The 19,518-nt window shown below is 50.1% G+C and overlaps 1 protein-coding gene across 4 annotated transcripts in view; it reads left to right on the top strand.

Annotated features, from left to right (window-relative positions):
* Positions 1-14,511: 14,511 nt before the first annotated feature.
* OS9 (OS9 endoplasmic reticulum lectin) overlaps positions 14,512-19,518 on the top strand; it is a 171,891-nt gene continuing 166,884 nt past the window's right edge. For 2 of the 4 annotated variants that reach the window (XM_069230849.1, XM_069230851.1), the window contains exon 1: positions 14,512-14,709. In XM_069230849.1, coding sequence (XP_069086950.1) covers positions 14,545-14,709 — 165 coding nt within the window. In that variant the 5' untranslated portion in view covers positions 14,512-14,544. Of the gene's footprint in view, positions 14,710-14,868; positions 14,937-19,518 lie in introns of those variants that run through there. The other 2 variants (XM_069230848.1, XM_069230850.1) reach the window with 2 other exon arrangements.

The following is a 19,518-nucleotide window of genomic DNA, read 5'->3' on the forward strand; positions in this document are numbered from 1 at the left end:
CAGGCCGCCACTTTAACACTCCGACCGCCACGGCGGGACAGACAAAACAGCACGGCGGTCACCGCCAACAGGCAGGCGGCAGACAATGTACCACCCACCCTATCACAACTCACCAATCCGCCACCTTTTCCGGGGCGGGAGCCCCGCCAATAAAAACACGGCGGAAACAGACTACGAATGGGAAAACGCTCACCTATACACACTCCACGAGGACGGAGAACAGCATGGAACCCAAATTAAACATCCTACCAGCTATTGTCTACCTGCTCATCTACCACGAGTACGAACGCCGGCGCAGACGCCAACGGTGAGTACTGCACCTACGACACAGGGGAGGGGGGAGGAGGAAAGCTTACGGGCACACACATATACTACCCCCCCCCAACTATCTACACACCAATGCAGAGCACCAAGTCACAGTGACACCACCCAAACCCCCCGGAATAATGCAAAGACATAATTAAAGTGAGAAACAACATTTATGTATAAAAGAGGTTCTTTGAAGTCATGGTAAAATAGCAATATGAATTGTAAAAAATCAAGTAAGAACATTGCGAAACCGATAAACATAGGCAATAAGTCCTGCACAGTCACTTAAATTTCCACTGTCCGTAGGCCAAAGTGTATCAACACATGGGCAAAGCCCACACAGGAGACCTGAGTCCGTTGGAGAGAACACTGCTGGGGCATCAGATGACAAAACTACAGGCACCTCAGGGGGAAGGGAAGGGGGGGCACCTCAGCCACATGAGTTCACGATGCCAGATCCACGAAGGGTCCACCATGCCCACTGTGCCATCCTGGGGAGTGCAAAGCCACAGTCTCACAAGTCTCTACAGTGGGTGGTCTGCCCACTGTGCCATCCTGGGGAGTGCAGAGACACAGGCCATCAGGTGGATCACAGACTCCACAGGTAATGGAGGAGGCAGGGTGCCCCGAGTGCAGCGTGAACACTAGCTCAACACAGAACCGGCACTGTCAATGGGCCTGCGGTGCTTGACAGGAAGGGCCCAGCGGAGCGGTGCTTGAGACGGCGGGGCCCAGCGGAGCGGTGCTTGACAGGAAGAGCCCAGCGGAGCGGTGCTTGAGACGGCAGGGCCCAGCTGAGCGGTGCTTGAGACGGCGGGGCCCAGCGGAGCGGTGCTTGAGACGGCGGGGCCCAGCTGAGCGGTGCTTGAGACGACGGGGCCCAGCTGAGCGGTGCCTGACAGGAAGGGCCCAGCGGAGCGGTGCTTGAGACGGTGGGGCCCAGCTGAGCGGTGCTTGAGACGGCGGGGCCCAGCGGAGCGGTGCTTGACAGGAAGGGCCCAGCGGAGCGGTGCTTGAGACGGCGGGGCCCAGCGGAGCGGTGCCTGACAGGAAGGGCCCAGCGGAGTGGTGCTTGAGACGGCGGGGCCCAGCGGAGCGGTGCTTGAGACGGCGGGGCCCAGCAGAGCGGTGGCTGACAGGAAGGGCCCAGCGGAGCGGTGCTTGAGACGGCGGGGCCCAGCTGAGCGGTGTTTGAGACGGCGGGGCCCAGCGGAGCGGTGCTTGAGACGGCGGGCCCAGCGGAGCGGTGCTTGAGACGGCAGGGCCCAGCGGAGCGGTGCCTGACAGGAAGGGCCCAGCGGAGCGGTGCTTGAGATGAAGGGCCCAGCGGAGCAGTGCTTGAGACGGCGGGGCCCAGCGGAGCGGTGCTTGAGACGGCGGGGCCCAGCGGAGCGGTGCCTGACAGGAAGGGCCCAGCGGAGCGGTGCTTGAGACGGTGGGGCCCAGCTGAGCGGTGCTTGAGACAGCGGGGCCCAGCGGAGCGGTGCCTGACAGGAAGGGCTCACCGGAGCGGTGCTTGAGATGAAGGGCCCAGCGGAGCGGTGCTTGAGACGGCGGGGCCCAGCGGAGCGGTGCCTGACAGGAAGGGCCCAGCGGAGCGGTGCTTGAGACGGTGGGGCCCAGCTGAGCGGTGCTTGAGACGGCGGGGCCCAGCGGAGCGGTGCTTGACAGGAAGGGCCCAGCGGAGCGGTGCTTGAGACGGCGGGGCCCAGCGGAGCGGTGCTTGAGACGGCGGGGCCCGGCGGGGCCCAGCGGAGCAGTGCTTGAGACGGCGGGGCCCAGCGGAGCAGTGCCTTTCTGCACGGCGGGCCCTCTTCAGCAGTGTCTTTCTGCACGGCGGGGCCCTCTTCAGCGGTGCCTTTCTGCACGGCGGGGCCCTCTTCAGCGGTGCCTTTCTGCACGGCGGGGCCCTCTTCAGCGGTGACTTTCTGCACGGCGGGGCCCTCTTCAGCGGTGCCTTTCTGCACGGCGGGGCCCTCTTCAGCGGTGTCTTTCTGCACGGCGGGGCCCTCTTCAGCGGTGTCTTTCTGCACGGCGGGGCCCTCTTCAGCGGTGCCTTTCTGCACGGCGGGGCCCTCTTCAGCGGTGTCTTTCTGCACGGCGGGCCCTCTTCAGCGGTGCCTTTCTGCACTGCGGGGCCCTCTTCAGCGGTGTCTTTCTGCACGGTGGGGCCCTCTTCAGCGGTGCCTTTCTGCACGGCGGGGCCCTCGTCAGCGGTGCTTGTCCAGTCATTCAAGGGAGCCAGACCTGGCCAGGACTCCCTGCTTAGTCGCCCTCCGACCGTGCAGTTGCTGGACCCTTCTGTGACAGAGTCCTGGGCCCGTGGGTGTCCTCCCTCACACCCGGGATGGGGCCTGTGGGGCCCTCCTGGTCCGCACCCCTGCTGGCTGACTTCTCCGCCCTGCTGCCCTTGCCCTCCTTCGATGAGGCTCTCTGGCCCTTGCCTCCCCTGGATGTTGTGGCAGGTGACGGCCCAGGACTTTGCTCCTTGGGGGCAGCCGTGTCAGTCTTCTCGTGGCGGCCCTTGATTTTACGGGTCCTCTTTCCAGGGGGGGGCTGGCTGTCCCCTTGCTGCTGGCCGATGTATCAGTGCTGGGAAAGGGTGGACTACAAAACCCGTGCACAATGGTGACACTTGAAGCAGGGCTGGTGGTGGCTGAGGTGCTCTTGGGACTCTTAGCAGATGGAGGGGGTGGGTCAGGTGGGGCAAAGAGGTTAAGTTTGGAGAGGTAACGTTTTTTAGGACCAATGTAAAGGGTAGGTGTAGTGGGTATGGGAGTGGAGGAAGAGGATGTGGTTGTAGGAGAGTCAGGTGTGCTGTCTTTGGGTGCAGGTGCTTGTGACGTAGGCTGTCGTGAGGTGGTTGGCTGTTGGGTGGGTGGCTGCCTGCGTTTGTGTGTCTTGGAAGAGGGGGTGACAGACACAGTGGGAGAGGACACAGGGGACGTGTAAATGGCAGTGGGGGTGGTGACTGCACGTGTGCGGACTGTACTGGAGGGTGTGCTGGTGGTGGAAGTACTGGCTGATGGTGGTGTGCATGCAGGTGTGAGTGGAGACGTCACAGGGAGGGAGGAGGGAGACGACGAGGAGGGGGACACAGGGGTGGTAGTGACTGTTGGCATGTCTGCATCTGGGTGTTGCTTGGGTGAATGCTTGTGTGATCTGTGGTGCTTATGTCTGGATGAGCTGCCCTTGGGTGTTGAGGTGTGTGAAGGCTGGTCTGATGGTGTGGATGGGATAGGCTGAGGAATAGGAGACAGAGACAGGGTGGAGGCAGTTAGAAGAGGGAGGCTGGAAACAGGGACAATGGCTGCCGTCAGTGCTGAGGCCAGAGCATTGAACGATCGTTGATGGGCAGCCTGACCCAAATGAATGCCCTCCAGGTATGCATTGCTCCGATGCACCTCCCTCTCTACCCCTGGATGGCATTCAAAAGGGTAGACTGCCCAACAATGATGGTCTGTAGGAGGTCAATGACCTCCTCACTGAGGGCAGCAGGGGTAACATGGGCAGGGCCTGAGGTGCCTGGGGCGAAGGAGATGCCCGCCTTCTTGGGCGAGCGGGCACGGAGCGAAGGCTGAGGGGCTGCTGGGAGGGCGGAGCTGGTGCGCTGGGTGGCAGCTGTACCTGTAGAGGCGGGGGGCCCGGATGTTGCCGCCACCGCTAGGGAGCTCCCTTCCGAGGATGTGTCGGTGTCGCTGGTGTCACCATGGGTCCCCGTTGTGGGGCTCCCCTCGCCCTCCGTATCACTGGTGACCTCGGTGTCTGTACCATTGCCCACCGGGGCCTTGTGAGTTGCAGCTCCCTCGTGCTCCGATGCCAATTCTCCTCCGCCTGATGATGCTAATGCACACATGCACAAGAAGATAAAGAAAAAGGGTGGGGGGAGAAATAAAAACAGGTTGAGTGCATGCATTGTCAACACCGTCGGCGGAGAGGACAGACACAGGAGCCTCATGCACCACGCCGCGCAATCAGGGTACACTACTCAGTACTTGTGACTAGGCCAACAGGTCCATGGACAACAAATGCGCACATGGGTGATGCTGGACCATGGATTGCTGTACTTGGCACCCTACAGAGGTGGGGGGCGGGGGCACAGGGCCATGCCTAAAGGAGGGGACTACACTACAGAAAGCGCCCTGGCCTAATGTCACCCACAGCCCTCCTCCCCCACCCAGACGCTTCCACTGCGTGTAAAGATAGCAGAATGTGCTGGTACTCACCCCCTTGTGTCTGCTGTGATGTCCTCACGCGCCCATCCAAATCGGGGTAGGCCACCGCCAGGATCCGGGACATCAGGGGGGTCAAGGTACGACTGGCACCCCTCCTACGTTGGGAGGCCATCGCCAGCAGTGACTCGGCGGTCTTCCTGGTCCCGCGGCGGATGTCCTCCCACCTCTTTCGGCAGTGGGTGCCCCGTCTGTTGTGGACCCCCAGGTCCCAGACTTCCTTGGCGATGGCACGCCAAATGTCGACTTTCTGATGGGCGCTGACCTATTTGACATGTACAGGGTGGGAAAGGAAATTTCAACATTTTTCTGCATGTTAGATGTGATTGCCCCCCCCTCCCCAACCCTGCCATGTGGCACATGCTCTCATCTGTCGTGCCTTGCACTCCTCATTCGCTCCCCACCCCACCATCTTACATCCACCATACACAACCCAGGCATAGCCCATTCAACGTGCACCCAGTGTACTTACCTGTTGGTCTGGAGGACCGTAGAGTAGCGCATACTGGGGCAGGACCCCATCCACAAGTTTCTCCAACTCTTCTGAAGTGAAGGCAGGGGCCCTTTCCCCAGTCGCAGCAGCCATTGTCTCTTCCAGACCGAGGTCACAGCAGCACTTGCAGTATAGGTCCTCTCCTGTGGATGATCAGGTCTCGAGTGATTAAGCAGATAGAAAATGGCGGTCACGCCCGCGGCGGTGCGTACCGCGGCGGTGCGTACCGCGACCGCCGGCGCACATCGTCATTGGCTCCTGAGACCCATAGGGTTCAATGTTAACCAATGCTGCTTTGCGCCGCGGTCTTCGACCGCCTACCGCCACGGTGTGCCACGCCAGCGCAGTGACCTCTCATCCCACTGTCACACTTCACAGGTCAGGCAGCCGCCATTTCAAGGGCCCACATGGCATGATTTCTACTGCGTCACACAGGCCTAGGCCTTGAATTGCCACTCATACAAGCCTTTCAATGCATAGCGATTCGTGTACTGTGCAAGCTGTGGGAACGAACCTGTGGGTTGCTTGACTCTGTGCTCCATGTTGTCCTTCCTAGGCACCATCCGCTGGGACTTGCGAGGAGAAGGATGAATCCTCCTGTGTACCGACCGCTGGTGGACCTGTCGACAATGGAAGAACGACATATTATACTTCGATACCGACTTGACCGAGCCACTATACATGAACTGTGTGCCCAGCTGGAGCCAGACCTGATGTCCCCATCCGCCAACCCACAGGGATTCCCCCTCTGGTGCAGGTTCTGTCAGTACTCCATTTTTTGGCAAGTGGGTCTTTTCAGACAACAGTGGCCATGTCATCAGGGATGTCTCAGCCTATATTTTCTAAGGTTTTGTCCAGAGTGTTGTCTGCCCTGATGAAATACATGCGGAGATACATTGTTTTCCCTGAGGAGGGTGATTTGGCCACTGTGAAGGGTGATTTCTATGCCCTTGGACATATCCCCAACATCATTGGTGCCATTGATGGGACCCATGTGGCTTTAGTACCCCCAAAAGACAATGAGCAGGTGTACAGAAATAGAAAAAATTACCATTCGATGAATGTCCAGGTGGTCTGTTTGGCTGACCAGTACATCTCCCATCTAAATGCCAAGTTCCCGGGGTCAGTGCATGACGCGTATGTCATGCGAAATAGCAGCATCCCTTATGTGATGGAACAGCTACAGAGACACCGTGTGTGGCTAATAGGTGACTCTGGTTACCCCAACCTGCCTTGGCTATTGACCCCAGTGAGGAATCCCCGGACCAGGGCAGAGGAACGGTACAATGAGGCACATGGGCGAACTAGGAGGATTATAGAACGGACCTTCGGGGTCCTGAAGGCCAGGTTTAGGTGCCTGCATATGACAGGGGGATCCCTCATGTACTCACCAAAGAAGGTGTGTCATATCATCGTGGCCTGCTGTATGCTTCACAATCTTGCATTGCGACGCCAGGTGCCTTTCCTGCAGGAGGATGGTCCAGATGGTGGTGTTGTAGCAGCTGTGGAGCCTGTGGAGAGTGAAGAGGAGGAAGACGACGGGGACGACACGGACAACAGGGACACAGTTATTCAACAGTATTTTCAGTAGCACACATGTAAGAATCACCCACGCCATTTTACATTTACTTCTGGCCTCCTGCATCTCTACTTTCTGTGTTTCCCCCCAGTTCCTTTTCACTGATTTTTGACTTTCCCTTCCCTTTTCAGAGCTGTATGACCCACAGCGTGACTTCTGCTTTGTTTGCCCATGGACTAATGCTTATTGACACTGGTATGTTGTCATCACAATGTAAATGAACATTATTGCACCGTTATGTGTAATACATTTGTAAAGAATACAAGCAGACTCCTGACATTTGAAGTGCAATTGGTGATTTATTTTAAGTGCTGCGTATAGGTCCATGATAGTAAAACGGTGATGGGTGGGGGTGGAGTAATGTCCATGGCAGAGTCCAGTTCTCAGTAGCACAGGTGCATTGCCCATATACCTGTGGAAGGATGGAGCAGGGGCAGTTCAAGGTTGGACAGGGTGACAATGTGGGACAGTGGGATGACATCAGGGGGTATCGTTTGCTGGCGGGGGTCTTGGCATCCTACTCTGTCTTCTTGTGTGATCTCAGGTTCCGCTTGCGGGGTGGTTGATCTTCAGCAGGAGGTGGGGTTCCGGTGGCCTGTCGTTGTGTGGGGGCCTCCTGTACACTAGCGCCGGCAGAGGTGGTAGGCTGTTCGTCGTACGGGCTGGTGACAGGGGCCCTTTGGGGTACCACATGGTCCCGCAATGTGGTGACTATCTGGTTGAGGGCCAGGACGATGGTCCCCATTGCAGTACCGATGTTCCTGAGTTCGTCTCTGAACCCCATGTACCGTTCCTCCTGCTGTGCCTGGATCTCCTGGAACCTGGCCAGTACCGTCGCCATCGTCTCCTGGGAGTGGTGGTATGCTCCCATGATGGTGGTGAGGGCCTCTTGGAGAGTGGGTTCCCTGGGCCGGTCAACCCCCTCTCGCACAACAGCCCTCCCAGTTCCCCTGTTTCCCCGGGCCTCTGTCCCCTGGATGGTGTGCCCACTACCACTGCCCCCAGGTCCCTGTTGTTGTTGGGGTGGTGGGTCAGCCTGGGTGCCCTGTAGTGGCGGACACACCGCTGATTGACGCGTCCTGGAGACAGAGGCATGGGCCCGCTGGGTGGGAGCTGTGCTGGTATTCCCAGAGGGGGTTGGGTCTGCTGTGGCCTGTGTCTGTGTGTGGGGAACCGACTGTCCAGAGGTCCCTGATGGTCCGGGCTGGTCATCAGGTTCTAGGTCGACAGAGCTGCTGTCATCACTTGGGGCCTGTTCTGGGGGCGGGATGGACAAATCTGGACCCTCCTGGCCGGTGTGTTTGCGTTCGGGCCCTGCAGGGGTAAAAGAGTATGGTTATTGCTTCTGTGTGTGCCATGGCGTGCGATTTGTGGGTGCCCTTGTCCCCCAGTGCTGGCATTCCCTTGTGGGAGGAGTTGTGAGGGTGGTTTGTGGGGGGGGGATGGGTATGTGCAGTGGTCATGCTTGGGTGATGGGTGTCCATGGTTTGTGTTGGCATTCAGGGATTGGTGTTGTGTTGGGTGGGTTGTGCTGGTGAGACATTGGCAGGGAGGATGTGTGCTGGGGGGTTGGGGGTGAGGGTGGGGGTGTGGGTTGGCATGCTGGTGGTTGGGGGGGTGAAGTAGTTGGGATTAGACTTACCAGAGTCCATTCCTCCGCCTACTCCAGCGAGGCCCTCAGGATGCAGGATGTTCAAGACCTCTTGCTCCCATGCTGTGAATTCGGGTGGAGTGGGTGGGGGTCCACCACCAGTCTTCTGCACAGCGATGTTGTGTCTTGACACCATCGACCGCACCTTCCCCCGTAGGTCGTTCCAGCGCTTTCGGATGTCTTCCCGGTTTCTGGGATGCTGTCCCACAGCGTTGACCCTGTCGACGATCCTTTGCCATAGCTCCGCCTTCCTGGCTATTGTGGTGTGCTGCACCTGTGTGCCGAATAGCTGGGGCTCTACCCTAATTATTTCCTCCACCATGACCCTGAGTTCTTGGTCCGAGAACCTGGGGTGTCTTTGGGGTGCCATGGGGTGGTGTGGGGTGGTGTTTGTGGTGATGAGTGTGGTGTGTGTGGTGGTGTGTGGTGTTTTGTGCGTGGATGTAGTGTGGGTGATGATGTTGTGTTCCTCTGTGTGTTGGGGTTTTCGATAGCTGTGCTCTCTCTCTCTCTCGCCTTCTCTCCGAATTTCTAGTAGTGGGGGTTTGTGGGTGATGTGGGTGTGTGTTTTATAGTTGATTGGATGTGTGGGTGTGGTGTGTGTATGTGTATCAGGTGTGTGTATTTCGAATTGTCCAATGTGGCTGTGTTTTGTAAAGGTGTGTGTATTTTGAGCGCGGCGGTGTGTACCGCCAATGGAATACCGCGGTTGAAAGACCGCCGCGTGGATTCGTGGGTCGTAATGGCATGGGCGTGTTTGTGTTGGCGTGACGGTGGAGGTTTGGTCATCTCCAGTTTATCGCTGACCGCTGATGAGGCGGCCTTCCGTGGATGTCGGGTTTTTGGCAGTTTGGCAGTTGTGGGTCAGAATGGCCGTGGCGGTTTACCGCGGCGGTAGAATGGCGGACTTCTGACCGGCGGTAAGAGCCTTTTACCTCCGAGGTCAGAATGACCCCCATAATCTTTCAAAAAGACTGGACTGTTTTTCAATCTCCGAGGCCTACTTCCTTCTCCCTGAGCCTTGTGATGTTCCATAAAATTATCACATTGCGTTTTATCACACATACCACACTCATCACGACCTTGTATAGCTCTTGCTACTCTATTCAAATTCCATATTCTATGGTCACTCAACTTTACTGCATTCTTAAAAACTTTAATCACCTTAAAAGGTTGACTGAATTTGGATTCACCCCCTTTCCTAGGTAATTTTATCTTCACCCAATCTCCCACACTTACTACAGTTTCTATCACTGCTTTTCTTACATCATACAACTCCTTCCTACGCAACATTTTCTCTCTCTCTTTCTCTCTCCAATTTCCAGTCCCATCAACCTGACTATCCACCATCTTTTGTTTCTCAGATACTCACAACGGCAAAATCTCAGTGTTTGGCCTCCTTCCTCTAAATAATTGGAAAGGAGCAACACCAGTAGAAGAATGTGGAGTAAAGCGATACTCTCACTTTTTTTCTTATCACTACCTCCCAATTACACCCTGAAGACAGAGCTTGTTGCACACTTTCTTTCAAAACTTTGACAAACCTTTCAACCACACCATTGCTTTCTGTATGATAGAGAGCCGCTTTCTTATGCCTCACTCCTCTCTCACGAAGAAACTCTTCCACCTCCTTTGAAGTGAATTGCACACCATTATCAGAAACAATAGAGCTTGGAAACCCCTCCTTTTCAAATAAATCTTCTAAAAATTCAATAACTACTTTCGACTCCATAGAATTTACAACTTTAACTTCTGGCCAACGTGAAGACATATCCAGACACACTAACACATAACGATCAAATGAATTAATTCTCAGTGGTCCCAATATGTCAATAGCAATGTCTGACCAGGGGCGGTTTGCTTGTTCTCTCAACACCATTGGTTGCGTCCTGCACTTCAACCCTTTATCACACGTCGAGCATTCAATGCAATTTCTTACCATACGTTCTACCTGTACATCCATAGCCGGCCACCAGTATCCTTCTCTCACCCTCTCCTTAGTATTGGCTATACCCATGTATCTTGCATGAGCGTGCTTTACTAAAACTTCTCTTATGTTGGTCGGGGGAACCAGTTTTGTGCCTCTCATAAGCAAACCATCCACAACTAACAACTCATCTTTGACCTGCCAAAAACCTTTCAAAGTATCATCACATTTACTTTCCTCAGACCAACCATTATTCACCAGAGACATCACCTTTATTAACACCACATCATTCCCTAATCCAACCATCCACATTTCTTCAGAAACAATCCCTTCTGATATTTTGCACACACTGACTTCCTCATCCTCTTCCACACCTTCTTCCTCCTCCATGACACCTTCACCGCTTTCAACATTCACCATCCTTGATAGACAATCAGCTAACATCTTATCCACACCAGCATTATACAAGACCTCAAAGTCAAACTCCTGCAGCGCAACCACCCATTTCCGTATCCTATGAGACACTAAGTCTATTCCTTTCTTGCAAAACACTTCTTTAAGTGGCTTATGATCAGTTTTGATTTGAAAATTCTTTCCCCACAGAACCTTTCTTAACTTACACACTGACCAATATACAGCCAGTGCTTCTTTCTCCAGAACATAATAATTACATTCTGCACCCCTCAACGCACGAGACACAAACAAAATGGTACGTTCAACACCATCCTTTCTCTGCATAAGTACCGCACCTAAACCTTTAGAGCTGGCATCAGTCAATATTGAAGATTCCTCTGATGTGGCAAAACTGCCTAAATTTGCAGCTGAGGTCAAACAATGTTTTAACACGCCAAACTGCTCCTCACAATTTTTTGTCCACTGAAACTCTTTTCCTTTCTGCAACAACTCCCTTATACCTGACGTCTTCTAAGCCAAGTTAGGAATAAACTTGCCATAAAACTCCACCATGCCCAAAAGCTTCATCACTTCTCCTTGTTTTTAGGACTCTCAAGTTTACAGATTGTGTTGACCAAATCATCCTTAGGTTTGATCCCTTCACCACTTAGGAGATGACCTAAATATTCAATTTCCTGCAAGTCAAACTTGCACTTCTCAGCCTTCAAAGTTAAACCAACACTTTCCTCAACCGAATATCATGCTGTACCACATCAGAACCAAAGATCAACACATCATCATGGTACACTTTAACACCTTCCAGCCCGTTAAGAATATGCTTCATTACTCTCTGGAATACTGCAGCTGCGGAAATTAACCAAAATGGCATTCTCACAAATTTAAATGTTCCAAAAGGTGTCACAAAAGTGGCCAAATCTTGACAATCCAGATGCAGGGTAATTTGATGGTTACGCAGAAGCTAACTCCAGAGATGAAAAGTGTTTTGCACCATCCAGAGAACACAATTAATCGCAAATATTAGGCAGTGGATAATGATCCACAATCACCATCTTGTTGAGTTCCTTAAATGTACACACAGCCTTGCACTCCCATTAGCCTTCCTTGCCGTGACCACCGGAGACAACCATTCTGTAGCCTCGACCTCTTGTATAATGTCTTCATCTACCAATCTGTCTAATTCCATCCTCATGTCTTGTCGCACCAAAATTGGTACATTCCTGACTTTGGCAATTTTAGGTTTGGCATTAGATTTTAATTTTATCAACTGACAATTATTCTTGAGACAACCAACCCTTTTAGTAAAAACTTCTGGAAACTCTTGCATCCATTTTACATCTCTTTCCCGCACCAGACTGACCACAGAATCATTCCTCACTTGTACATCAGGCACCTTTTCACTTATGTCTTTTCTAACACATACTGGGGATCCTCATTAGGATCTAAATATACATTAAGATCTTGTTGATGCACCCAACTGATAAGAGAATCTCCCTTCATGGAGACATAAATTTTCCCAAGGTATAATTCTGTCCTTTAATTCTATGGTGCCCCAAAAGTATACTAGTAAACGTATTGGTACAACTCCATATCCTCTTGGTTTAATGTCTGGATTAAATAGTCGAACACTGCCAAACAACGTTTGCTCAAAAAGTGTTTTGGGAATGAGTGTTATTTTGGCACCAGAGTCAAACAACATTTTAACAGGACTGCCATTCATTTTAACCACTTCCAGAGGGCCATTGCCAGAAAAACTTTTAATCTGAAAAATGTAATTTTCTTTCTCTATATCCTCTTCATTGTCCACAATGCCCACCTCTTGCACTTTCTTTTGATTTTTCACTGATCTACAGCACCTTGTGAAATGACCCTTCCTTCCACAACTTTTACATTGAGCTTTCCATCCAGCACATCCTTTAGTGTTAGCAAAATGTCCCTCATTACCACATCTAAAACATTTTCCCTTCAATTGCCTCATGCTGCCTTTATTAAACTCTGATCTTGCTAAGAAGCTTAGTATTTTGCACAACCTGTACCAAGCTTCCTTTCTGACACTCAGGCCCATTGTCACTTGAATATATTTCTTTCTTCAGAACCTCAGAACATGCTTTTGAATGTTCAAAATTTTTTGCAGCAATAATGACCTCCTGCAAAGAAGGGTTATCCTTGTGCCACATGCTTTCCCAGGGTTTATCTGTAGAACATCCTAACATTAACTGATCTCTCACTCTTTCATCAAGTGAAGTTCTAAAGTTACACGTTGAGGCCAATTTTCGCAACTCTGTGATGTGTTGTTCCACAGACTCTCCTGAACGCTGCAGCCTCCGACCAAAATGATAGCGTTCGAGAACCGTACTTATCTTTGGAAGATAGTGCATATCTAATTTCTTGATGCAAATCTCAAATTAATTTAAGCCTGCCGCCTCTTGCTCTAACAGTTAGGGCAGATGCTCAAATATTTCCTGCCCTTCCGATCCCAAACAGTGCATCAAAAGTGAAGTTTTCCTCTCCGCACTCAACGATCTTCCACACACTCTTGCGTATTGAGCAAATACTTTTTTCCACTTAATCCAAGGAATAGGAGGACTTCCTGGAGTTGACAAAAAAAAAAAAAACAAAGGTACAGGAACGTTCTGCATCCTTTAATTTATTATTTTTTATATATTTTATTTATTATTATTTTTAACACTATATATATTTTTTTATCTCACCAAGATCGGAACTATAAACTAAGGTAAAAGTCTCAGCGCCTTCCTCAAAGTACAATACAAATAAATACAGAATTTGTACTTAATTTAACTGCATGAAAAAGACTGAAGCTGCACCCACAGCGTTAAAAAAATGACTTTATTGGCATGGAGACACAACACTGTGCGGAGAGAGAGAGTGCGAAGCTAAAGCGCTCGAAAACAAATGAGCTGCTTAACCTCTCCTCTCCACCATGCCCTTGAGGTCACCAAGCCTTTTTGACGCCCGTACTCACGGGAGCGATTCACTGCCTCCGAAATTAATACGTGTATCTGCCGACAAACATGTCCAAGGAGTTCGTCGCTTGTCCCCAAAGTGAAGTATGGACGAAGAAATCGGAAGAAACAGGGAATTACTCCAGATTTATTTATATGTGTGGAAACATGGAAAACCCCAGCCACCGCCTCAGCCTCCAACCGCCAACTGTCGGAGTCTGACCGCGTTCCTTGAACATCAATGTTCCAGAACCAGAAGATAAACACCACACAGGTCCCTTGCGATCCAATTGGTAATTGCAAACAGTGAGGTTAACTCTGTCTTAGATTTTGTTTTGTGACTCACAAATAAAAGCTCATACATCTTGTCCCAAAGCAATTGCTGTTTCATATCCTCCCAGCTGAAACACAGTCCAAAGGTCAACACCAATACCTTTGAGATAGCCGCGTCCAATTGGCTGTGCCAATGTTTGTTTTTTGGCTTGTATTAATTGTGATATATGTGTAATCTTGAGACGGGCACCGCCATTCCTCCCACGATTTAAACATTTATAAAGTGAGGTATTTCACGTCGCCGCCGGAAAAGTGCAGTCGGCTAACCTGCAAGAAGAACTGACCGTACCACTTTTGCTACGGAGGTCACTGACAGCTGCGTGTATACAAGGCGGAGTGTAACCCAGAACACAGTTGAGTGGCAGACGGGTGTGCGAATCGGCTACTGATTGGCTCAAAGTACAACGGAAACATCAAACTATCCGCCTATCCCTAACGAAGAGTACCTAATTTTATTGGCTCTGTAAGAGCTGACTCGGACCAATTAGCTCCGAGCACCTGAGAACCAAAACAAATCGGAGTCAATTGAATTGAGAGTAGACGGCTGAAGGCTGAATGAGTAAGACGGACTACTTAGCTAGCCAATAGGAAGTTTCCCTAGTGTGTCTGTGTCCTATCGGCATTGTCGGGCGGGTGCGGCTTTGACATGGTCGAGGAAGGGATTGAGAGCCTTACCAAGATGGCGGGGCCACGGCTCCTGCTGCTTCTTTTCGGGTTATGTGAGCTTACTTGGGGCTTCTTGAACCTGGAAGAGCTGACTCACATGAAGTACGGCATCGAAATAGCGGCCGAGCCTGTGCTGCGGGGCCAGGTGAGCCCTAGGGAGGAGGAGGGAAGGGTCAGGAAAGGAACATATGTGAGAGGATGGGCATGAGAGAGTGTGTGAAAATGTAGGAGTTCCTGTTAAATAGGGAACGTACCTGAGGGGTAAGTGGCTAGGGACTACAAGGGAAGAAGAGGCCACCGTGGATCAGGGTGGTAGGTCAACAGAGGGAGGACAAGCGAGGAGGCGCGAGGGAGCACATGAAGTTAGAAGAGGTACCAGATGGCGAAAGAATGGGAAGATAAGCGGGCAGGGGTATGAAGCGTGGCAGATGGGGAGAGAGAGGCAAGGTGGCAGATGCAGGTAGAGCGACCACATATTGGGGACATTTGTCGCTTGGCGTTCATTTAACAAATCTGCCTTAAGAGGAGTTACAGATGTATTTAGTTGAATGGGTCCACTTAAAGTAACATCGTGCATTACGATGATTTGTTGAGGTTGCCGAATTAGAATAATGGTGTAATTGTGACATGGAGCTCTTTGATCAATGAAAGCTTAAGGGATGAGTCAGCTGAAGAGCAAAGTAAAAGAGTGGATGCAGGACAGCGGTTGAAGTGTATTAAAGTATGGGAACTGTGATACTGCAAGCAGTTGAGGGAGAGTCATTGACCATGGGGGTGAGGTCAAAGGTGCTGCCAATAAAATATGCTGTAATTTTTTTTATTTTTTGGGGGGCTTTCGCCAGTCAGGTAGTTATATATAAAATAACATGCAGCTTAAATGAATGAAATGAAAAATAAATCAAAAAAGTTGTTACTCATTGGGAAATGCACTATAATGCATTTAGAAACCTGTGTTAGTATATGCACTGCAGAGGTCTCTGGGTAACGAGCGAGTCACAGAATTAAGGGCCTGATTTAGATGTTGCGGGTAACGGTCCTACTGTGGATTTTTCAACTGGAAACCGGTCCACCTGCTGTCTTTAGATGTTTGCAGCCCCATAGATGAAAGCCATCATTGGAAACCCCGCCAAGAAATACAGCTCACTTCGACGATGGGAGAGGGAAAAGTGGATGCCGGCGGGACCCCAGCCACTTTTCCTGCCATGCAGATTGGGATGTGCCTTCCTGTCGAGAAAAAATGTCTGAGCTGGCGGATTGGAGGGGTGGGAGTGTAAGGGGTGTTTGGGGAAAACTCACCTTTTTTCCCCATTCCACCCCGTCTTCAACTGGACATGACTTTACAACACCTGCTCTTATTACTGTCACCAACCCATGGAGAAAATATGACCCCTCCCGTTGCCGGATACAAAGGTAGGGGTGCCGCAATGCCAGGGTACGTTGGGTGGGCACTGCTTAGGAGGTCAGGACCACTGCAGTCATATACATGTCGCAGTCAATTTTGTTTCATATGCATATGTCTGGGACACGAGTGGGTCAGACACAGATGGATACAAGCTGGTTCACAACACATATCGCACACATACGCAGCTGTCGTTATGGTGCCAGCATTCATTGGCAAATGAATGCTGGCACCACAATTACAGTACATTCACACCTGTCAGCTGTGTCCATTTGTGCACATTCCCAGAGGACCTGTACTTGTCATGCCGTGCTGCTAGTTGTGTGTGTCAGTACGTCTGTGTGTGTTTGTGGATTGGCTGGTTGAGTTGGAGGGACCTGGAGTGGGAGATGTGGTTGTGACTCTGTGTGTTACTTGCATGTCAGATTGATCTGTTGCTGTGTGACACTTTCAGGTGAGTGTGGTCGTTCTGTGGCAGGCGATGTCTTGATGTATGTAGTTGTCCGTTTGTGTTTTTGTGTAGCTGGATATGTAGTTGTGTTGGTTGTTCTGGCTGTGTTGTGTGTGGGTGAAGTGTCAGTGGTGTGTTTGTTGTCATGGATGTATGTCAGTGTGTGTTTTAGGCATGTGTGGGTTGTATTAGAATTGTAATGGATGATGGTATGTTGTGTAGTGCAGGAGGACACCCATGGCAAAGCGATTGTGTGTTGTCACTTACCTCTATTCCATAGCTGCTGCCTTTGTACAAAGTCATTCGGTCCTGCTGTTTCCCTCTGTCAACAATCCATTGCTGGTCGTCTGCTTGCAGAGCTGTAACATCTAAATACTGCGGGCGGAACACCATCGACTTGACAGTCTTCTCGGGTCCATAGTCAAGACGGCTTGATGGTAACAGCACCAAGATCTAAATCCGTCTGATTCTTGGTTGCTGCAGTGGAAATAAGTGCCTCGTGTATTTTTAGTGCTACGAGGTCACAACTTGTGGCAGAAAGCACTGTGAATATGTAATTCTTTATTTTAAACTTTCATTACACACAGTATAAGGTAGACTGCTACAAGATTTGCAAAATGTTTAAGATAAAATGATGATCCTAAAATATAGATTTTAGTAATACCCAGAGTGTACATATTGCAATTGGTTTACATTTCTGTTCCTTCAACACCTCTAAGTATAGAAATAGCGAAATAAATACATTTACAATTAAAAGCACGCACTTCACAGCCCAGTTGTTAACTCTTTTAACTACCACTCAAAAATAATAAATCTTTGTCATCACAAAGCTGCGAGTGAAGTAATCAATTAAAGCCAGTACCGGCCCCCAAAGCATCCTTTAAATTTGCAGATTAACTTGTAGCTCATGTTTGAATTTCTTTCAGACATGCAGACACCATGACGGGAACGCTTCTTTAGCCATTTGCCTGGCTTTTGTTTTACTGCGCAGGAGACTCACTAGATGACACTTCAGCTGATGCATTTAAACTATCAGAATTGGTCATCTCGGGATGGTTGTCTTTTTACTAAATGTAAGGGAATGCTTTTTCAAAAATCATAAAAGTATGGGCATGTCGTGCCCCTCAGATCCCGCCCACTTCAACCACTTATGCATGGAAATGGAAAGTGTGAGGATGTAGGGGACAGCTGAGACAGAGACTTGGATGAGTAGGAGCAGAAGTGAGGGGTGCGGCACCTGAATGGGAGCAGTTGCTTGAGAGGATATTATGAGGGCACATGTAGAGAATCCAAAGGGACCAGCTAAAAGGGTACACTGTATGGAGTAGGCTAGGCAAAATGGGGCATATTATGAACAGTAACCGTTGAGGTAGAAAGAATAGGTGAAGAGCTAGAAGCCTGTCAAATGGCTAACGGACATCTGCGGGATTGGTGGGGTAGTAGTGGAGATGACAAAGAGAATGAGCTGCAGAGGGTTAAATGTTTAAAGGAAACATGAGACTGCATGAAATATCAGAGGGAAGGAAACCCCTGCATTATCCCTCCATCCTAATCCCAGTCATATACATGCCAACAGTCCCAATGTTTTTAAGCCAAAAATAGCTTTGTTTTAACTGTCTCCCACCTAAAATTACACTTGCTTCAATAAATATCTAAGAAGAAGAAACATTCCCAGGATCTTTTTCAATATCTCCCAGTTTTAAAATGTTGTAATGTATGCAGTCATTACTTGTTAGGTTAACTTACCTCCGACATGAGCAATAACAAGAAGTACCTAAAAAAGATACACCCACCTAGTAGGTATATAATAACTAACCCACCAAAGGCACTTCTGTTTTTTTTCTCATGACTGATACAGGAGTAGGAAGTAGGGATTCCTGCTGGGCTTGAGTCCCCAGCATGAGAGGCACAGGGATCTGCCTCTGCTGGGCACAGAGAGAAATGGTGGTGCAATGGATATTTGGATTATCCGAGGAAAGGTGTCCTGAATATTCCCTGCTGTTACCTCCATAACCAGTGATTAAATGGGCAGGTACTCTCCGGTACTGAGCACGTGCACTTCTTCAATTTGAAAGGGGGAATACCTGCACTTTTCAGCTCTGCTGCAGTACATTTAATGAGAGAGTACCAGCACTTCTAAGGAACAATCAGGTATTCTAAAGAGTGAGTATCTGGACTTCTGTATTTTAATTTAAAGCACTGTTCATAACAGAAGGTTTTGTTGTCAGTTACGGTGATTTGCGCCACCCAACTTTCAGGTTTGCTGATTTTCAGGTATGCGGTTTATTAATGATATTTGACTTTTTTAAAAATCTTAAGTGCTTACGGCTAGTGGCAGAAGCAGCTAAACCTAAAGCATTGCTATATGTGGGAACGTTTCCTGTATTATGGTGACCTTCAGTTCCGGCCTATCTCCTTTGAGTTAGCAGACGTGTACTTTGGAGATGAGACTCTGCCCATGTGCATTGCTGGTTTAAGTACCCACTCTTCTCCTGTATTTAAACCACATCAGTCTTAGGTCCAGCTGTTACTTTGTAACTAAGAGAAACACTCTGCAGATGTGGTCTCAGAGCAAGACAACGGAGTGTTTGGAAACAGGTAAACACTCTAAGAAAATACATTTGTTGAGGATGGTTCAGGCCCCTATCAATCCACAATTACTACGTAATACCTCTTCATCTGGTTTTGATGGGAAAATGAGAGACTGTGATAGGACACAAAGGGAAGTACATTGATCATGAAGTTCTGTCAGAAGTCCTAGCTAGGATTAATTAAACATGTGGTTACAGAGGGACGAGATGCCCTCCACTTCAGCTGATACAGTTCTCAGGCAATTTTTAACGGCTCTTTTGCCCAGGGCTACCTATCCAACATGTTCTGGATGTCTTAAAGCAGGAATGGTGTGATCCAGATACTATTTCTGTACCCAGGCCAATATCCATGCTTTAGCTATTGGTGGACATGGATAAGACTAAAATGGTGGCTTCTACAGAGGGGTAGCTTGGTGGGATTTACATCTCTCACAGAAGAATCTATTCTCAAGGATCAGACTGACAAGAAACTGAATTCAGCTTTAAAAAATGAGTTACTCTGGAAGTCATTTG

Source organism: Pleurodeles waltl, chromosome 4_2 (assembly GCF_031143425.1).
Source record: "Pleurodeles waltl isolate 20211129_DDA chromosome 4_2, aPleWal1.hap1.20221129, whole genome shotgun sequence".
In the NCBI taxonomy this organism is placed as follows: Eukaryota; Metazoa; Chordata; class Amphibia; order Caudata; family Salamandridae; genus Pleurodeles; species Pleurodeles waltl.